At 37.7% G+C, this 19,434-nt stretch overlaps 2 protein-coding genes across 9 annotated transcripts in view; one reads left to right on the top strand and one right to left on the bottom strand.

Moving 5' to 3' along the window:
* Positions 1-19,434, bottom strand: part of NINJ2 (ninjurin 2) — a 508,566-nt gene that overhangs the window by 417,700 nt on the left and 71,432 nt on the right. The gene's annotated exons all lie outside the window — the stretch shown is intronic.
* Positions 1-19,434, top strand: part of ERC1 (ELKS/RAB6-interacting/CAST family member 1) — a 292,584-nt gene that overhangs the window by 230,812 nt on the left and 42,338 nt on the right. For all 8 annotated transcript variants that reach the window (XM_052667563.1, XM_052667564.1, XM_052667567.1 and 5 more), the window contains one exon: positions 2,510-2,654. In XM_052667563.1, coding sequence (XP_052523523.1) covers positions 2,510-2,654 — 145 coding nt within the window. The remainder of the gene's footprint in view (positions 1-2,509; positions 2,655-19,434) is intronic.

Here is a 19,434-nt window from a genome sequence, read left to right as displayed (position 1 = left end):
CTATCACATGTGAAAACAGTCGTGGATTTTCTTACTGGTGAATCATGTCAATTCACCCACTGTCTCAGAGAAACTCCACACCTTTCAAGTGAGAGCTATGTTGTGTTTGTTTGGTTTTTTTCACCTGTAAAAATAACAAGAGCTTTTTTAGATGCGATGTCTCATCCATACAGTTCCCAAGGAGAAGTTGCTTAAGAAACTAGTTGCTTCTACTCTGGTGCTGTGGAGTCCATGTGCCTTTCACAAAACTCTTCTCAATCTGTGGTGTGAAGTGCTGTGCTGGTTACTGCTGTGCTGGGTTAAAGGGTTACAGTCCCGAGTTTCTCAGAAGCTACTGTCTTCTCAATTCCAGTCAATTCCTGGTCCCGTTCTATTAAAATGATGTATATTGGGCATTTTAAGAGGAAAAACTATTGTTCAAAGTTCTTGGAAGAGCAAGGTCAAGAAGTGAATATATGTGCTGTTGTTAGTACAGTTTGGAGGAGGGATTAGTGTGTATCCAGGACAATAAATTCTTCATCAAGCTCAGCTGCAGCCAATGCAAACTATACGACTACTTCCTACATATTTAGGAATGCGTCTCCCTACACTCTTGATTTAAGCCCTGAAATCCCTGATGGAATTATTTCACTCCCCATTCTCAGAAACACTGCAGTAATAGATGCATCTTTCCATGCTCAGTAACATAAAAAAAAATGTGAAGTTTTCAGCATCTAAAATAAAAATTTCTGTATTCAGGTAGTACCAATCATTTCCTTTTCCAAACCGTAGGCTTAGAAGTCCATTGTGTTGGACACATATGTTTAAAACATCAATATTAAATGATAGTGGTTCGATTTCTCCCTTTTTTCCAAGTTTTCTCTGTCATGTCTTCTTTCAGATGGAGCTCATTGAGTACACTTTTTGAAGCAAGCATATTTGTTTTATCCACACTTAAGTTGTGTAAAAAGAAAGATACAGAAGGAAAATGAGAAAGCTGATTTAGTCTCCTCAAGGAGTAGTAATAGATGAATTAGGAAAAGAAGATTTAATGTCATTACTACCCTTAGCAATCTGTCATTGTGATCCTAAGTCAGCAGGTTATGAATGGGTCTTGATTATAAAAAGATCTTGACAACAAATGGATGTATTGGTATAATTAACATTGATCTTAATTGTTTACACTGAGGTTCTTCAATGTTTCTTATGTTTTTAATAAACAACTGTTATGGCACTGTCTTTAGTATAATAATTGCTATTGTCATGATTAGTAGAATAATTTTAGCACCCCTTATTATTCTTGAAAATTATTTTTCTGAAATTACTAACATTGCTATGACCTTCTTTACAATGAGGTCAAAATTTGGATTATTTGGGAATTTGGAACCTTTACTACTTTGATTCCATTTACAACTAAATGTTTAGATTAAAGGTAGAAAATCTGTAATATTCCAGCTCCCTCTTTCTTCATTGCTCCTGCATGATAACACCTTTCACACCATGGTTAGGAAGGACCTCTGTTCTACTAGTGGAACAGCATTCTCTTTTTTATGAGGTCAGGGACTGGCCGTTCCTATTGGACAACAAGTTTTCCTTTATGTTATGTATATCCTGACTTGGCCACAGCAATCAGAGGTGAGAATTATGGTCAGAAACAGTGGTTTTCCCTAATGTATAGCAGCCCTTTGAATTCAAGAAGTGCTGTCGTATCGGCAAGGTTACTGTCTGCATCTCCCCTCTCTGCAGTACCTACAAAATGTTTCAGACAACACTGGGATATTTGTGAGAGTTTTTTTGCTATTGGTAAGGTGGTGTTTCTATATCTGGTTATTAAACTGCTATGGAACGTTCTTGCTTAAAATATTTCTTCAAAGTTGCAAAAGGTTTGTAACTTTTTTCTTAATTACTCAAGATATACATCAAAGAGCCCACTATTATATTGATTGCTTGCAAACAAAAGTTAGAGAATAGCTCAAGCATGCTTAAGGGCATCTATTTCAGCATCTGTCTTGTAGCACAAAAAGTGTCCGTGTCATCATATGCTTCTGGGAATACTCCGTATTGTTCAAGTGATTTCAATAAACTTGTCACATGCCATCTCCCTTCTAAAATAGCTGCAGGAATAGGCAATGTAACCTAATGTAATTTAACACAGAAGTCTTATGATTAGTTAAGTATTTTTGTGTGCGTTCTCAAAATCCATTCTGGAAATGTAAACCAGTATAAGGAATGAAAATCTTCAGAGGAGGAAGCAATAAATGGTAGTTATTAAAAATGGAGCAGCGAAGTGAAGAATATAATATGAAGCACATAATATGTTTTTCTTGTCCTATAAGCAACTTTGGTATCAGCACTGTCATCTTGGGTCTGGGGGCAGGTGGGTCTCGGCTTCCTGCTCCACCGATGGATGTAGAACCACAGTAACCATGTTTATTTCTGCTCAGTGGAGTTGCATGCTGCTACAATGTTTATTGTATGTTCAATCCTCTCAGTTCCACAGTATGATCACATACCTACATGTGTTTTTCAGACAAGAAGCCCTTCTTGCTGCCATTAGTGAAAAAGATGCCAATATTGCTCTGCTAGAGCTTTCATCCTCTAAGAAGAAGACTCAAGATGAAGTGGCTGCCCTCAAACGAGAGAAAGACCGCCTTGTGCAACAGCTCAAGCAGCAGGTGAGTAGAGGGAGGATAGGAAAGAAACCAGTTCATAATTTAATGTGAGGTTATTATCTTGACTTTTGGAACTAATAATACATAATCTCCATCTATCAGAACAAAAAGTGCATAAATATGGACTTTAAACTAGCTACTCATCATGAGCTCTGTAAAACATGGTGGGAATGAAACAGTCTCAATTATAAAGGAAGTTTCTTTGTGTCCCTGCCTCATTATTAAATGTATGGTACTATATGTAGGACACTATGATTTAATAAGACGTTTATCTTTAACTTCCAGAGGCACATGGAAGTGCAGTGATAGTACTTGTGGTGACCTGTATTTTTCTTGTCAGAGAGGAAGAAAATTCTTGCTATAAAGGTCAAATGCATCTGTTACACTGCACAGTCTCTGCTGTGGTTCCTAATCTATAACAGAAGCACTATAAGGGAATGGTAGCTACTTGTGTGGAATCCGGGAGGTCTCATGCTAGTGAAGAGATCGGTCCCTTTCTATTTCTGTGCTTTCCCTGTTTCCAAGTTCTTTATGTTTAAGCAAAATGATCAGAAAAAACATATTTCGATTCAAGCTTTTAAAATTATGTTTTGATATTAAATGCAAAGCGAAAGATACAGTGCCAATGAAAGAATGAGGAAGCAGAAGGCAATTTTGTCAATAGGAGATCCAGAATGTGTTTAGATTTTTCACTTTAACACTTTTGGTGGATTATGCTATGTTCCTCACATGCCACATTCCCTGAAAGAGCACATAATACTAGTAATCCAGTATCAACTTCTTCAGTGTCACTGATTCCATCTTCATCAAGTTTTATGTGTACTTCATTTGTCAGATGTTATTTTTCTTGCTGTCAAAATCTGAGGCAAAAGCAGGTCTGGTCCCTAATAAGGGATTCCTCTGCTTCTTCCTTAGAAAATACAAGTAGGTTACGGGTCCTGTATTTTTAAGATGACAATTATGTGCTGTTTAATCATGCAGCAAGGGTTGTGCAGTTTTACAGTAGCATTAAAACAAGTAGAAAATACCATTTACCCATTTACTTTTGAGCAAAGGTTGTAACTACTTTCACTCATCACCCAGATGCCCTCCTACTATGACAGGATTCTGAAGTGTTGACAGCAACTGTATTTATTTTCTTAGAGTAACTGTCTGTAGATGTAACAGCCTTAATATACATTATTACTTGTTTTAAGAGAAATTGACATTTTTTTTTATTAGCAGTTCTTGTCACAAATTTAAATTATAGCTCCTTTATGCACATTGTTCTTCCTCGTATCCTTCTGATTATCCTTGGTTGGTGAAGAGAATGGTCTTTAGGGTTGGTTTTTGTGTTTTTTTTTCCTACTGAATACTTGTGTGTATGCAGTTTGTATATTAACATTGTGATTTTCTATAGTGCCTTAAGTTTCACCTAGATGATTTTTAGAATGTTGGTAGTTCATATCGATAGTTTTCAGTGCTGATAAGTCACATAATATCGTATATTGTTCCTTCAAAAGCATTTCTCTGAAGGATGCCCATTCTAACTGCTTTTATGCATAGGTACAACGTACTTAATTTTCAAAATAAACAAATGCATGAGAGATTAACTTGAAATTTTTCTTGCTATGACCTATATGAATTGAGGCCACTTCTGGTTGGACTAGATGATCTTATAGGTCATTTCCAACCTTGTGATTCTATGATTCTATGATTCTGTGGACTTACATGTTGTCTGTTTTTTGGATCAGTAGCTCCTTTTTAAAAAAATCATTGGAATATCCAAATGCCTTTGAAGTTTCTGAATCCAAAATTGCCCTTATCTATAAAGACTCTTAATTGTTCCTCTTCTTAAAAGAACCTTGAAGAAAGCATACAGTACATCATAGTCTCCTCAAAACATCTCTGCTACGAGCATTATATATAAATAGTATGTGAGCAATATAAGTACAAATATAAAGTCATAGACAACAGGACTGTCAGGTACTGTCCAGTGCATCCTTGGTATCTAAGGCAGAATATATGTTTATATATAAACAATTTAAACTCTATTAAAGCTGTACTTGACATGTCCTTATTTGATGTAACAGAGATTTGACATAATCTATCCTACATTGTAAGAGTATATCATCTTTTGTCTTTCTTTGTGTGCCACATTCAATACTATTGAAAGAAAAGCTCTTCAGAGTTGCTTATTGTGGACAGTAATTCTATCAGCAGACAATTCACCAACTCTGTAAGATATAGGGGACATGACATCACATTTATTTCTTCAATACAAATAGTTTTAATATGTAGTTTTTCTGCATTGAGTCACCAACTCAAATCACCAACTACAGCAGCTCCAGATACAGGAGATGGGGCAGAAGAGATGGCTATGAAAAGGCTATGATATTTTCCGATTTGATGTTATTTTTTACGATTCTAATTACAAATATTTTCAAAGGGAAAATCATTTTTCCATGTGCTTTGCAAATAATCTGTTTGTTTTTCCCTTGTGGTTCTCTTTGGTAATTACAGGTCACCCAGCTGAACAGCCTTGTGTTGTCAAAAACAGTCACAATGCCTCTTCATCAGTTTAAACTTTCTCTGAGTACATCCTACTCTACATCTCGAACAAAGGTCCATCTCTGTTAGCAGTTCCAGGGACTGTATCACATTTCAGGAATGTCTTAGAAGTTTAGCTGCAGTTCCTAAAATTCCATTAGAAATCATGAGTGAAAAATCAAACTTATATTAAAAATTGTTCAAGAAAAACAAGCGGTGCTGGTTAATCAAGATCTTCCGGAAGACTCTGAAAATCAACTCTGGATCTTAAAAAGTTGATTCATTCCTTCAGATTCAGAGTTGGGATCCTGACCTCAGTATTTCCTTCCTTGTGTCTTCAATACTATTTTAGGACTGTTGAGATCCCTGATAAGTGTGTTGTATTTCAGTCCATCCCATTTCTAGGAAACACTTACAGTTTGTTGTGGGAAAGCAGTTCTTTCGGTTGGCTAGAGAGCAGTGTTGACTAAGAGGTTCCAGTTTCCATGTACGTAGGATGCAAACAGAAGTGCTGAGCAATATCGGAAGGAGGTGGTTTGTGTGAAGAGTTACGCATACCGTGGTGAGCACCGTGGGCCTGATTTACGAATCTGACAGCGAGCTAGAAAAGAGCTTCTGACAGAGATAACTGTTTAGAAAAGCAGTTTTCTGATCACATTATATTGAATGTGAATGGATCTAATTGTTGTCTAGGTTGGGATTTCAGATTATGCCTTTTCATGGCTTGTGCTGGTTATCGCTGAGTGGCTACAATAACTTCTGTTGTTAGCAGACTGACTCACTGTTAATTGACTTTTCTTAGCGTATATTAAGATGCAACTCTTTCCTAAAACAAGAGCAGTCTATCATTAAGTCCCAATTCACATCTTAAGAAATAATCTCCATGTTCTTCTGCCCCACAATTTCAAATGATTTTTTCTTACTTAAAACTAGTTGTGAAGACAGAGAATTGTCAATGGAAGATCATATTGATACTTGAAGATTCTGTAATTATTCTTTCCTCTTTCTCTTCCCAACACTGTGTCCTATTCCAAGCCGCTCGCCTGGGAAGGGTATTACTATGAAAGAGAAGGAAGGAGTGCTGCCAAAGGCATTTTGGTTCTTTAATATACATACTTAAAGAAATTAAAGTTTGGATGAAGAGAGGCATTTCGGAAAGAGGATATGGCATGAATGTTGTTTTAATTTAGAATTTCTAGGCTCTGAATTGCAGGAATGTGCCTCAATATAGAGACCATTTCCTAATGAGGCACTCAGCATTGACCAGGCTTTCCAGTAAATGGAGCTGCCTGTTTCATATTGGTTGTCAGTTTGCATGAGGGATTTCCTCTATCATTGGAAAGGGAGGCCAATTGCAGGGCGAGGGTCACCAGCTAATGTGGTCCCAATTTACTTCCTCCCAAAGTACTTTGTCTCCTTGACTGGTTCATGGCGAAAGAGCGGTTGGGAGGCTGCCCCACATGAGGGGGCCAGGGCTGATGCAAGAATACAGAGCTGATGGTTGCCTAACACAGTCCAGATGTAGTGTGGCGAGCGCCAGCCTCAGCGCTCAGTTTATATGCCATACAGAAGTCCCTGCAATGTGTGTCATGCTGGAATTGAAAGAGACCTGAGGAGCTTTGTGGCAGCATGTCCACCACTGTCCTGTTAGAAAAGAGCATATTTACCATTTATGCATTTTTTTGTCAAACGGAATTTTAAAAAATCAGGATGTTTTTGTTGTAGCTGTGTGAAATCCTACTTCTTAAGTTTTGAGTTGTAAATGGAAGGCATATATGAATGGGCTGAGGTTTTCCTGTCTGTGGGCTTTGAGTCTCAAATGTTTGGGGTTTTCTACTAGGAGCTATTTGGAGTAAAGATTGTCATTTTCTGTGTTTATACAATGTCTAGCACAGTGGGGGCCTAACTTGACCAATATCTCTAAACATTATGATGCCATAAATGTCAAGTCATTAGTATGTGGTAGTCATACTAATGAAATTGTTAGGAGGCTCTGAACTTGTATCTGTGTCTGTCTTCTGAACTTAGAGTGTTATTCCATTGAATTGTTTGTAAATCACCCTACTCATACTATTACATGATTCGCCATACTTACTTGAATTATTATATAAAGATTTCATAATTATTCTCAAATATTATTGTGATATCAAAACTAGCTTGGTTCAACTATATTGATGATGGAATCTCTAAATTTTCATTTTAGATGATGTGATGCCATGTTTCCCTGCAAGCTGGGTTGCTGAGTACATTTGTACTTTGCTGCCTTTTCTTACATAAAGTTCCCTAATCTATAGAACCAGTTGAATAATCTTTTAAAAACATTTACAGTTTTGGTCCTGTACTTTAGCTAAGCTTCCTCCTTCACATTTCATAAACATGAAGTTTATACTATCATGCAGGTTCTTAATGAAAAAAATACTGAATAGTGCTGAACTCAGGACAGGTCTCCATGAAACACATCTGATTTATTCATCTATTCTGCTACTGAACAACTGTTAATTACTGTGGAGTATAATTTCCCAAAAAGTTTAATATCCATGTTTTTATATTTAAATCACAGAAAAACTGTCTCACTTTGAGGCAGAACCAGTTACCTGTATTCCATTCCTATAAAATCCTAGTGGACCCTCAGTCTTGAAAAGCCTTTTCTATGGCTCATCTGTCTTTACCATTACAATGCTATTGTTCATATATAATTTCCCTTACTGCAATTTAAACTCATTACTAGTTTTTCTATTTGTTATGAGCATGGAGAAATGAGATTGTTTCTTAGATATTTTTAGCAGCCATTTTTGTTTACAGTGGTATCTCCTCATTATTATTTTTCTGTCCTAAAATGATGTTCTCTGGGTATTGAAATTAATTTTGTTACTCACCAGTCTTACTGATGATTGACACACAAAAGAAATGAGCAGTTTGATCTTCTTGGTTTTATTTTTTGATAGCTTTCATTTTTAACAGAGTAGGCTGTCAGGAATTGTCTTTGGCTCCATTATGGTAATGTACATCTGCAGTGTCTACTTCTTCTCTCTTAGTAGTTTCCATTTCATTTTCAATTTTGACTTTGTACTTGTCCAATATACACTCTTGCTGTTCAGTTACTCTAAACTTTTTGAAAAAGAGCTTTTTCTATCTTAGTAAGGGAGATAAGAAATCTAATGCTATTGAGAATGCGGGTTACGTAGTCAATCTGCTTGCCATTAAGAGGAATCTTTAATACATTCTCTTCTGCCACTGTCTCCTCATCATAATTATTCCTTCTTCTGTAGGCCAAAATGAACTGAGAGGCTGTTATTTACCATTCCCAAAAATGGAGCAAAATTATTTGATGATGACTAGTACTATTAATGTTTGGTATTTATGCAGTATTCAATGCATACTTCATCTAGCATTGCAAGTCCCAAACTGTTTTCTCTGAGCTTCTTCCCTGCAGATTTTGGCTGACATTCCTTATGAATCCAAGTTACTGTAAGGATTTGTTTCCCAAGTAAATGTGGTTCATGGGATCATGAGGAAAAGGAAAGAATTTTAGATTCCAGAATTGCCTCTCCCCCCTGAAAATACTGGCTTTCCACTGTTACTTGTCTCCTTAGAAACCCAGCACACTGACACTTGACACTCTTTTGCTATGAGCTTTTCCGAAGTGTAGTTCCACTGGTTAGAGGGATTTTTCTTTGTAACAGGAGAATGTAAAAGGGTTCAGAGAAGACTGACAGGCAGTCTTTTTCCTCTCACTGCCATGGAGTTGTATCAGAATTACCCCACTTCTAGCAGGCTTTTATTATCACCCTGCCAGATGAAATACTGCAGATTCTGTAAATAATGCAGTTGTTTTTTTTTTCTTTGCCATAGCTACCCTGATTTGAAACCGTGTCTTATGAGTATGATGACATGAGCAGCAAAATAGCTTAATTTTCACATGATACATAGGTAATCCCTACAGGTAATTGCTAAACATAACCTGTTTCTGTGACAGCACTACCATTGCCCTCCAAGAGCATCTGAGAGTTCCTGCTGGTGCAGTGGTGCCCACTGAGTTTATTGAGTGGAAGCACCTCTCAGAACATGGCAGATGTTGTATTTAAGTTGTCTGGTATGGTGATGGTGGCTTCTTCATAGCTGAGAAAGAAACTAAAGTATATGTTTGAAAGAAGTGACATCATTCAAGGAAGGTGGATCCATCTTCATTTATTGATCCTTTTGCTACAGTGTCTGCATGTTTGCACTAGCAAGATGGGCAAGATGGAAATAGATGAAAAAGTGGGAAAAAATCTGTGTGATAAGAAGGCTGAGGGCAGATGAGTTTGAAGAGGACTTGGATGTCAGAAGTTCATGCATGTATTGGGCCGAACAGAACTTATTCTCTGAATGCTGGTATTCTCTAAGTTTTGGGTTAATCTATTTGAAAAAGCAATGGACAAATTAACCTGCTTTGCCAGGAAATTTTAAAGAAATAGTGACGCTTTTTGAGAAATACTGCCAGATATGGTGGACTTGTTACCTTAAGAGTACAGTCACAGCCTCATTTACACAGTCTAGGTTCGTGTAGAGTCATAGTAAAGTGATCTTTTTTAAGGTTCTTGTACCACTACTGTGTGAAAGATCAAATGCAGCTTTACAAAATTTTAATCTACTGTCTTCAATAAATAAAGATATTGAAATATGTTGTTTTTATAGTCCGGTTTTAGCTGTTCTGACAGTGTAGCTGGCATGCAGGTGAGCAGGTGGAAGTGAGGGAAAGCACTCGTACAGTCAGGAAGCTATTTGACTAGAAACAGAAGAGACTTCTGGCTGAAGTGAACATATATCCCCTAATTGGCTCCCATCGAGCATTGCCAGCTGTCAAAGTCAAACATTGTGTCTTTTGTCGAAGGCCTGTAATCCACCCAGATTATCAGTCACAGTGCCACTCACTTTGCCAGTTGTTGCTCCTCTGTAATTATTTCTGTCAGATGGAGAGCTCTGCCAGGAGCAGGCGCAAATAACCTGACAGACACCAAGCAGGCATGGAAAGTGAGGCTCCATCATGCCCTTGAACACAACCTTGAAGTGCAAAATAAAGAAAGTACCTTCTCCTTGCCACGTGTTCCAGACCTTTTTCCCATCATTTTTAATCATTAGTTACCACAGTAACAGCATTCAGTGCAGTGACAGCGGTCTTCTGTGACAGCATTTCATCTTTCTGTTGTATTACATGGTCTCCTTCCTTTCTCCTTCCTCCTTTTACCTTTACCTCTGCCTCTTGTATTACTAAATAATGATATAGATTCAAACAAGTGCTGTGCTGAAACTAGCCTTATGATGCCAGAGAAATAAACTTTCTGATGGCCCTATAGTAAAAAGCCATATCTATTTTCTGCTTGTACTTTGACTAAGGCTTCAGCAGGTAGTTTTTAGGGCTTTTCTATTATGGATCTGTAGGCTTGCTTGGAGAGGAAGGTTTGCTTCTCCATTGAGAGACACGGACTTATAAAATTACTTTGGAAGAAAGATGACAAAGCATTACTTGCTACCTTTTCCTTACAGACACTGGGTAATACTGTAAAAATAATCTATGGATTGATTCTTTCCTGGTTCAAACTCAGTTTCCAGAAACTTTTAGAAGTATTCCTCCATTTTATTGATTGTATTATTAATATTGTTGTATTGTAATTATGCAGCTTTTTAATTCTTTTAAACTTAGCATAAATAAATGTAAATAAATAGGATAGTTGTTAAAAGCATCCACTGCCGCATTTACAGTGTCTCTCATTCAAGGATTACAAAGCCCTGTCTAAATTATTAAAGCATTGTTTTTCCTTGATAGAAAATCAGGATTGCATAGTATATCAAATTAGTGGTTAAGACACCCTGCATCCCATTGGTGTGTCTTTTCTATTTACTGGCAACTAGTCCGCTGGTGCTCAGCATCAGCTAGGGCACCTCCACTATGAGGACAGGCTGAGACAGCTGGAATCTTGAGCCTGAAGAAGAGAAGGCTCTGGGGGGACCTTATAGTGGCCTTCCAGTACCTGAAAGGGGCCTACAGAAAAGTTGGGGAGGGATTTTTTATAAGGGCATGTAGTGATAGCATGGCTTTAAACTGGAAAAGGGTAGATTTAGACTAGATACTAGGAAGAAATTCTTTACAGTAGGGTATTGAGACACTGGAACTGGTTTCCCAAAGAGGTTGTGGATGCCCCCTCCCTAGAAACATGCTGGATGGGGCTTTGAGCAGTCTGGTCTAGAGGGAGGTGTCCCTGCCTGTAGCAGGGGGATTGGAACTAGAGTTTGGAACTAGATGATCTTAAAGGTCCCTCCAACCCAAACCATTCTATGATTCTATGATAGTTAAGCCTGCACTGGGAGGAATTTGTGCAAGTGTTACTAATGAGTTAAGAACATTGTATGAGCTTGGTGGAATGGTGTAAATGCAGTCATTGTCATTTCACATAATTGTACTACACAGTGATTAGCTGTGGTTGTTGTGGCACAAACCATTGATCTGATAGGCATTATTTTGCTGTTAAATAGAGAGAAAGTGTTGAAGCAGATTTTTTTAATAAAGACATCAAACAGATCAAATTTATTAATTTTTATGACTTCTGTGCTCTGAATTTTATGTTGAGAAGAGTAACCTGTCAGTTTCTGACAGTCTTTCTGCTAGCTGATGAATTTGTGAGATTCAGAACCAGCAGTTTAGAAGAGCTCAACACTGCCAATAGTCATTAACTCAAGGAATAAAATTATCGGCGCATCTTCTTTTGCTTAAAAGTTACAGCTTGTGTGGTAGTTGGGAAGGATCCATGCACAGCAACTTCCTGTTTGCTGTCCAGTGGCAGGATGTGCCTCAGGAATAAAATATTTGAGACTTTCCAACAGCTGGTTCTTGTGGCCAGGTTGGTTTGGCATCACTGTTTTGGTATTTGGTGTAATGACGTTTGAGTGCTGACCGGAAAAACAGAGAGTTTGTGATTACATTTAAATCATGTCATTTAGATGAACTGTTTACTGAACTCTGAAGTTTTGGTGACAGAGAGGATAAGATCTAATCCTGATGAAGTAATCCTAGGAAGCACAGAATCACAGAATCTTAGGGGTTGGAAGGGACCTCCAGAGATCATCGAGTCCAACCCCCCTGCCAAAGCAGGTTCCCTACAACAGGTCGCACAGGTCGGCATCCAGGCAGGTCTTGAACATCTCCAGAGAAGGAGACTCCACCACCTCCCTGGGCAGCCTGTTCCAATGAGTATATTGTGTGTGAAGAAAAAGGGATTTGATACTGGAATTTCAGTTCTCATATGGGAAGATATGGAATGACTTCTTGTAGCACAGTAAAAGTGCAGTGATTATCCAAGATGAGTGCATGGTCATCCTTCCTGTATTTCATTGTTTAATGCAACCTCATAGAATCATAGAATCACAGAATGGCCTGGGTTGATCATCTAGTTTCAACCCCTTACTATGTGCAGGGTCACCAACCAGCAGACCAGGCTGCCCAGAGCCACATCCAGCCTGGCCTTGAATGCCTCCAGGGATGGGGCATCCACAGCCTCCTTGGGCAACCTGTTCCAGTGTGTCACCACCCTCTGTGTGAAAAACTGCCTCCTAATATCTAACCTAAACCTCTCCTGTCTCAGTTTAAAACCATTCCCCCTTGTCCTATCACCATCTACCTTTTTTTTCTATAATAACAATTCTCATCAATTAAAGCTGTTTTACATGACATTGGCAATTGTCTAGAAGACACTTAGATCCCATTAACCTCATCCACAGTCAAAATGTACCAATTAATGATATAATGATTATCTGTTCCTGTTTACTGGTACTGTTCCACAGGGAAGACAAAATATACTGAGCAGTTTCCTGCTCATGCTTTAAAGCAAGATTTTGTTTGTGATTACGTTTCTGTGGATGAAAAGCCTAGTAAAAGTGTGGTTTCAGTGCTCTCTACATAAATGGCAATTCAGCATTTTATTGACATTCCTGAGGATATTCCTTAAGAAGGGGTTTTCAATCTGTTTGCTATAAAAGATGCCATTGAACAGTTGATATCCAATTCACAAATTAATAGTTAGTAGAAGACAGAGACAGCAACTTAAAACCATTTCACCAGCTTTAGTACTGGTTTTAATTTGCGTGTGATCTGTAACAGGTAAGGTGATAAATGCAGCAAGCATTCAAAAAATGTGTAAGGAAAAGGTGAAGTCAGAGATATGTGGTGATTGGTAGAAGATTTCAAGTAGATTTCAGCTTTACAGTTGTGCAACTTGTAATGTGCTTTTTATTTGAAGGAAGAAGAGTCGATAGATTTGTGTGCCTGAAAATTAATGATCTAGAAGACAGCATATGTTGTATATTTGGGGTTTTACACAATAAATCAACACTATTTGGTTGCAAAACCAAAACAGAGAATTATAATTTCTACTATGTCAAAAACAGATAATGAAAAGTTAAGTCTTAGCTCTACAGAATGCACTTCAGCTTCAGTAAATAGCGAGTTGTTGATGAAGAGCAGTCTCAGGTATTTTTCAGCTTATGCCCTGGAATATTTCTGTCTACAGATTTTTCATCATGCTCCATCAAATTCTGAAAATAATTCCCTTTTTTGAATCAATCTGATTGAGCCTAGTCCAGTACACCGTATCTCAGGCTAGTGAATAGATAATGCAGAGGAAAATAAAAGTTTCATATTGCAGTTGGAAAACTGAGATACATGCTTGCAATTAGGCCTAAGTTTCTTGATTCTAATCCTTCGCTAATTTGCATACTACATTGTGGAAATTGGTAGGAGAGCGTATCAAGTTTATCAAAAGCAGTCATAGATTTATGAAATTAGGTATCGGTTTCTTGTGATAGCATCTGCAAATGGACTGGTGCTGATGGCTGCAGACTCCCTTCAGTTCTATTAAATTCACGGTATTATGTTCTAAAGAGTCCAAGTCTTAAAAAAAAAAAAAAAAGAAAGAAAGAAGGAAAGAAAAATTAAAAAAATAAAGACATGCATTTTGCATTCCTAATAAGTACATCTCTGCACTTTTTTCTCTGAGATGGAAAAGTGCTCATGTCCAAAGAAAAGGTGTGTATTTTTTCCCTAGAGGTAATGTTTTTGCCACTTGACATTTATGAATGTGTGTAAAAAGAGGATGGAGATTTTTTTGCTCCTTTGTGACTTGGGAAGCTGTGAGGGTTCTGTTAACAGCTGCCAACTCTGTAAGATAAGGATGAGAAAGTTGATACTGATGGAGATCCTGCTTCCAGTCCCTCCCACAAATGGGGGTCTGCAGACAGCGCTGTCAAATACAAGGTAGAGATTTTGACAGACTGTCCTTAGAGCAGTTGTGTTCTACTGTATCTTTATTGAACAAAAATTAATTAATAAATAAAGGAATGGTCTCTGTCCTGCCCTTCTTTGCTTTAAACATGGTACCAAAAGTTTGAGTCTTTTCAATACCAAGAAATGCTTTTAGGAACTGTGCATAAAGGCAAAGTAAGTTGCAAACTCAGTTATCTGATTGCTGTCTGAATTTACATGGCATAATCACATTTATCATGTAGATATAAGATTAGTGAGGCACTCAACCACCCTCAGTTTCAAGTGTGAGTACATTTACCTTTACTACAACATCTCACAAATCTAGGTTATCAGTAGGTGATTATCAGTTTCTCAACTTCCATAGTACCTTACTCTCCAAATATGTATTAGGTCTGATCACTGTCCTGATGCTGAGGGGAAGTAATGGTCTTTTATCTTGAATACAACCCCTGTTAAGGGCTAGCCATTTTATTAGGGATATTGTTCTCTTTGTTTGATTTCAGCTTTACAGGCAGAGAACTGAGTCTTTTGTTCCCTTTCTTTCTGTATACCACCAATTTCTGTCTTAGAGTGAATACAAATGTTTCCTGTAGGTGAATAAACAAAAAACAAATGGAGCTCACAGTTAAATCTGGCCAAGTCTTTCCTAGGAATTGAACAACCTCTTGTTTTTACAGTGGGATTTTTATTTAGGAGGGAACTTTAATATTTTAAACACTCAGTTTCCCTGTTGTACTATACTTAATCCTTTTAATAGTTTGAGAAATGAATCTTTCTACTTTTTTCACATTAAGCTGAAACTTAACTGCTGTTTCTGACACCATGCCAGTGTGCCCTCCATCTCCAAAACACTAGTAGATAAACCTTGGCTTTGCCTCCTTCATTTCAGCTAGCAACCCAAACTGCTGCCAACTGCTGACATTAATGTTGTTGGAAAAAAAATACTAAAAGCAATATAGTGATCCTTAAGAAAACACTAGTACATAAGTTGTTTAAAACTTGAAAGACTCTATGGGTTTATTTGTTCTGTGGAAGTAATAAGTACTGTACCTTCTCATTCTAGGATTTTTTTCTTCTTTCTGAGGGGACATGTATTTATTTATACGGACAAATCTTCATTTTGTGTGCTTTTGAAGTCTCTTACATATCTCATGGTGACAAGCAAGCTATCAATATGTGCTCCTGGACTGGAGAAAGAACGACGCACAGATTGAGGGATGTGTTTAAGCACAAGCTAATTCTAGATCCTCATTGTCCATCTCTATCTTTTTCATCATTCAGATGCTAAAAAGATTTCTTGGTATCTCTATCTCCTTTCTTATCCCACTTCCAAATTACTGGAGTAAGATAGTTCTTCTCCATTATTACCCGGAAATCTTTTCATGATACAAATATGACTTCAGCAATATGAAGGCCTATTCTCCTTCTAAGTCTTCTAGCGGCAAATAAATCACTTCAGTTTGCCCTTGCCCTTCAGTTCATCTCTGCTTCTTCCTCTGCTTTGTCAGGACTCTTTCACACATGGCATCACTTTTCTAAGTTTAATGACTTTGCATCAAAATCATTGTTAGGAAAAAAATCACCACAGGCATGATTGGCTGAACTCTTCATCGTCTTCCACAGACCTTTTCATTTTGGTGGTTCTGTAGCTGAGACAGAATTTTCTAATATTTTTCTAAGCTTTAAAGCATGCTTTTTGGTGCCCAGTGGATGAACTGCTACTGATATATAGTGGCATAACGTAAAGTAAATCACAGAAAGGCAACAGATTGGATATAGAGAAGGCAATGAGAAGAATACTGTATGAAATGTAGACACCTTAGAGAAAGTTATCCGACAAAACTGGCATGAACTACATATTGTGTGTCATGAATTTCATGGAAAGGAAGAGAACTTCTTCTGTTCGATAATTTTGGCACAAATGCCGTAGAAAATCTGAATGTTTCTTCAGTCTTTCCAACTAACACTATTATCTAAGCACTGATGCAGACTTTAAAAAGCAACCTTTGCAAGGGAAAAGAAAAATAAAAAAATGCTGGCTTATTGTGATTCCCTTGCCTTGGATACTGAATGCAAGGGCAAAGCAGATGGAGAGGAATTGTCTGTGCAGCCCTTTATTGCACATGTGCTGCTATGTGCTTGGGCAGGAATCTTGCCTCTGTGGACCAAACACAGGGACAGTGTAGATGGACAGGAATTCTGTGTCTGCAGACCACACGCACAGATGGTGCGGACAGACAGGAATGTAATGTCTGTATGTTTGTATGAATCTTACTAGGCAGGGCTGTTCTATGTGGATGTCAGCCCTAATAATTAGCTGTACAAAGAAAATTCTTAGCATTAATTTAGTTCAGAGTAGCAATGCCCTGTTGGCTGTCAAAGGAAATGCCCTTTCAACTCTTCCCTCCATGATATGGGGAATTTTGCCTAGATTGAAAGATGAAAGTGAGGCAAAAAAAGATAACGTTTTTTTTTTCTTCTCTCTTTTATACGCAACTGGTTTTTAAATTCATTTCTAAGTTTTTTTTCTAAGATTTACATCTTCTTTTTTTTTTTTTCATAAATGTTTCTATCAACTCTGTTTATATCATGCAGACACAGACACATTCATGTATATACCCAGGGCTAGGTTCTGGGCAGTTACAGACGGTCTGTGTTGAGGTGATACTGAGCAGCTCACATCACTTTAGAATCTAGGAATTTGTATCTGTACATAACTACTTTTTTTGCCAAGAACAGCATGCAGATGGGGGGGGAGGGGTTGCTATTAACATCTCCTTGAAGCTGCAGGCAAATGTAGTCGAAGCGATGAGTCATATAACAATGAAAATATGTAAGGCTAGAACAGCTGTTGTTAAAACACTGCTAAATACCTTCAAAAATAAAAAATACCTGGAAAAGGGAATGCCATACTTACTATGGGAATGCTATACTTACTATAAAGACACAGTCAACAAAGATTTGAAAACTTTCAAATGATGTCAAGTGGGAAAGATGTGCATATACATGAGCAGACGTCCTACAAACGCTTTTATCAAAGCAGGAATAATTACTAGGTTTCGAAATTTTACAGTGAGATATAACTTTCATATCAATTCCTAGGTCAAATTTTGTCAATCAGTTTTCACAGTATTGCTGGACTGAGAAGGTTTCTGAATACAGACTAGATGAAGGACTATGACAGAAGCACAGTGAGTAAGGTATTTGAAGTTATACAGACAGCTTTGTTAAGCTGAGCATAAGCACATGGGTTTACTTTGGAAAGGAGAGCCAAAGAGAAAAAATAATGAAGGGAAGAGGAGCAGAGTAAGGTAGAAGAGAGTAAGATGAGCGGGGTGTGGAGTGAAGCTCAAATGAAAAGGAAAGGAGAAATTTCAAGTCGTAAGAAAACAGAAAGTCCCATCAACTGTGTCAAACAAAGCTTTTTCTGTTTTTAATAGAAATACTTTTCTGTTCTATGGGATACCATGTAGATAATTTGGAGGTTTTTCCTTCAGATATATATAGATTTTGTAAGGCCAACGTATCTGTTTTTTAACCTTGGTGCTTAAATTACCCAATTTTAAAATGCTACAAAGTATTTCCAACCTTAGCATAACAAAAAACTTTTTAATTATTTATTGTACATTTGACTCCGTAAAATACATGTGTCACCAACAGTTTGTAGGAATATTTATGCTCCACATGGCGTTTCATCTTGTTATTCTCAGTGCTTTTTTGTCTTTGATTTTCTCTCAAAGGATGAAATATAAAATATAATTTTTAGCCTAGGCCCACAAACACACAGGGGAGAAATGAGGAGTTTTCTATGGTTTGAATAATGAGGACCATGACAAAGGCTAGTATTTCCTTTCACATTATTACAGAAGTAGCATTTCACTTTTTTCTTCAAGTCAGTTGTCTTTAGTGGTGTGCATCAAAGTAAGCTAAAGAGACTGAGTAAACTGTATACATTAAACATACAGCAGATGCATGAACTAAACATTAGAGGTTCACTGCTGTTCAGCTGAGAATTTGCCAAAGCTCGTCCTCTCAGAGTCTTGAAGCAAGGCATGGAGTGTGTGTAGTATTAGAAAACTGCAGAATATCTTTAAGGAACACATCCAAACTATTACAGCTTGGACAAAGCATACTAATTTGGACCAGTTTTTATCTTCAATGCTCCAAAATAGAGTTTAAATGACAGCACTATCCATCTGCTTATCTGAGTAGTCCCCACCAAGTAGCATTTGATGGAGGGAAAGAAGTCTCAAAGATGATGAAACTTAGAGGAACTTAATTAACATCCACAGCTGGGTAGAGGAGAATAAAGCCCAAAGTTCTCCCACACAGGGAAAAACAAGAAGAATTGAACCATGATATATTTTGTTTGGCTATAGCATCTGTGTATGGCTGGGCATTCAGAACATAGCATACTTTCAGACTAGTCCCAGTTGACTCTTGCCTGGAGACACTGTGGGGGAGGAGGACTGGAGAAAGAGATTATTATAGGGTTGAAGGCCATGCTTGTGAGATGGAGGATGCAAATCCAAAGCACTCAGATTTCATTAGCCAGCATAAAATGGATAATAAGGTAGACTCCTATGCTCTTCAAGGGTAGCGATGCTGTCTGCAAAAGAAATCAGTTCTTAACTGATGAAAGAAGTAATGAAGACTGTACAGTGGAGAGCGGATATAGCAGTGCAATTTAGCAACAAGTTGCAGTTAAACCAATTTATATAAATGAGTCTTTTTTGCTTTCAGGGCATGTGGAAACAAAGGCTACTGCTCAACTTTTCTAGCAGGAGATGCCCAGTAAAGCTCTTCTGTTCTGCTCTTCTTGCTATTTTGCTCTGGAGCTAAGGTCAGATTTGCCCGAACAGGCTGTACAATGGGGCAGGCTCATAAAAAACACTCACTTCCTTTAAGCTTAGATTGTAAAGGTTGTGAATGCACACTGCTGGAAGGTAGATAGAACCA

This window comes from Tympanuchus pallidicinctus, unplaced genomic scaffold, assembly GCF_026119805.1.
Source record: "Tympanuchus pallidicinctus isolate F22 unplaced genomic scaffold, pur_lepc_1.0 scaffold8, whole genome shotgun sequence".
NCBI lineage: Eukaryota > Metazoa > Chordata > Aves > Galliformes > Phasianidae > Tympanuchus > Tympanuchus pallidicinctus.
The sequence above is the reverse complement of the archived record's forward strand: the minus strand, read 5'-3'. Positions and strand labels throughout refer to the sequence as shown.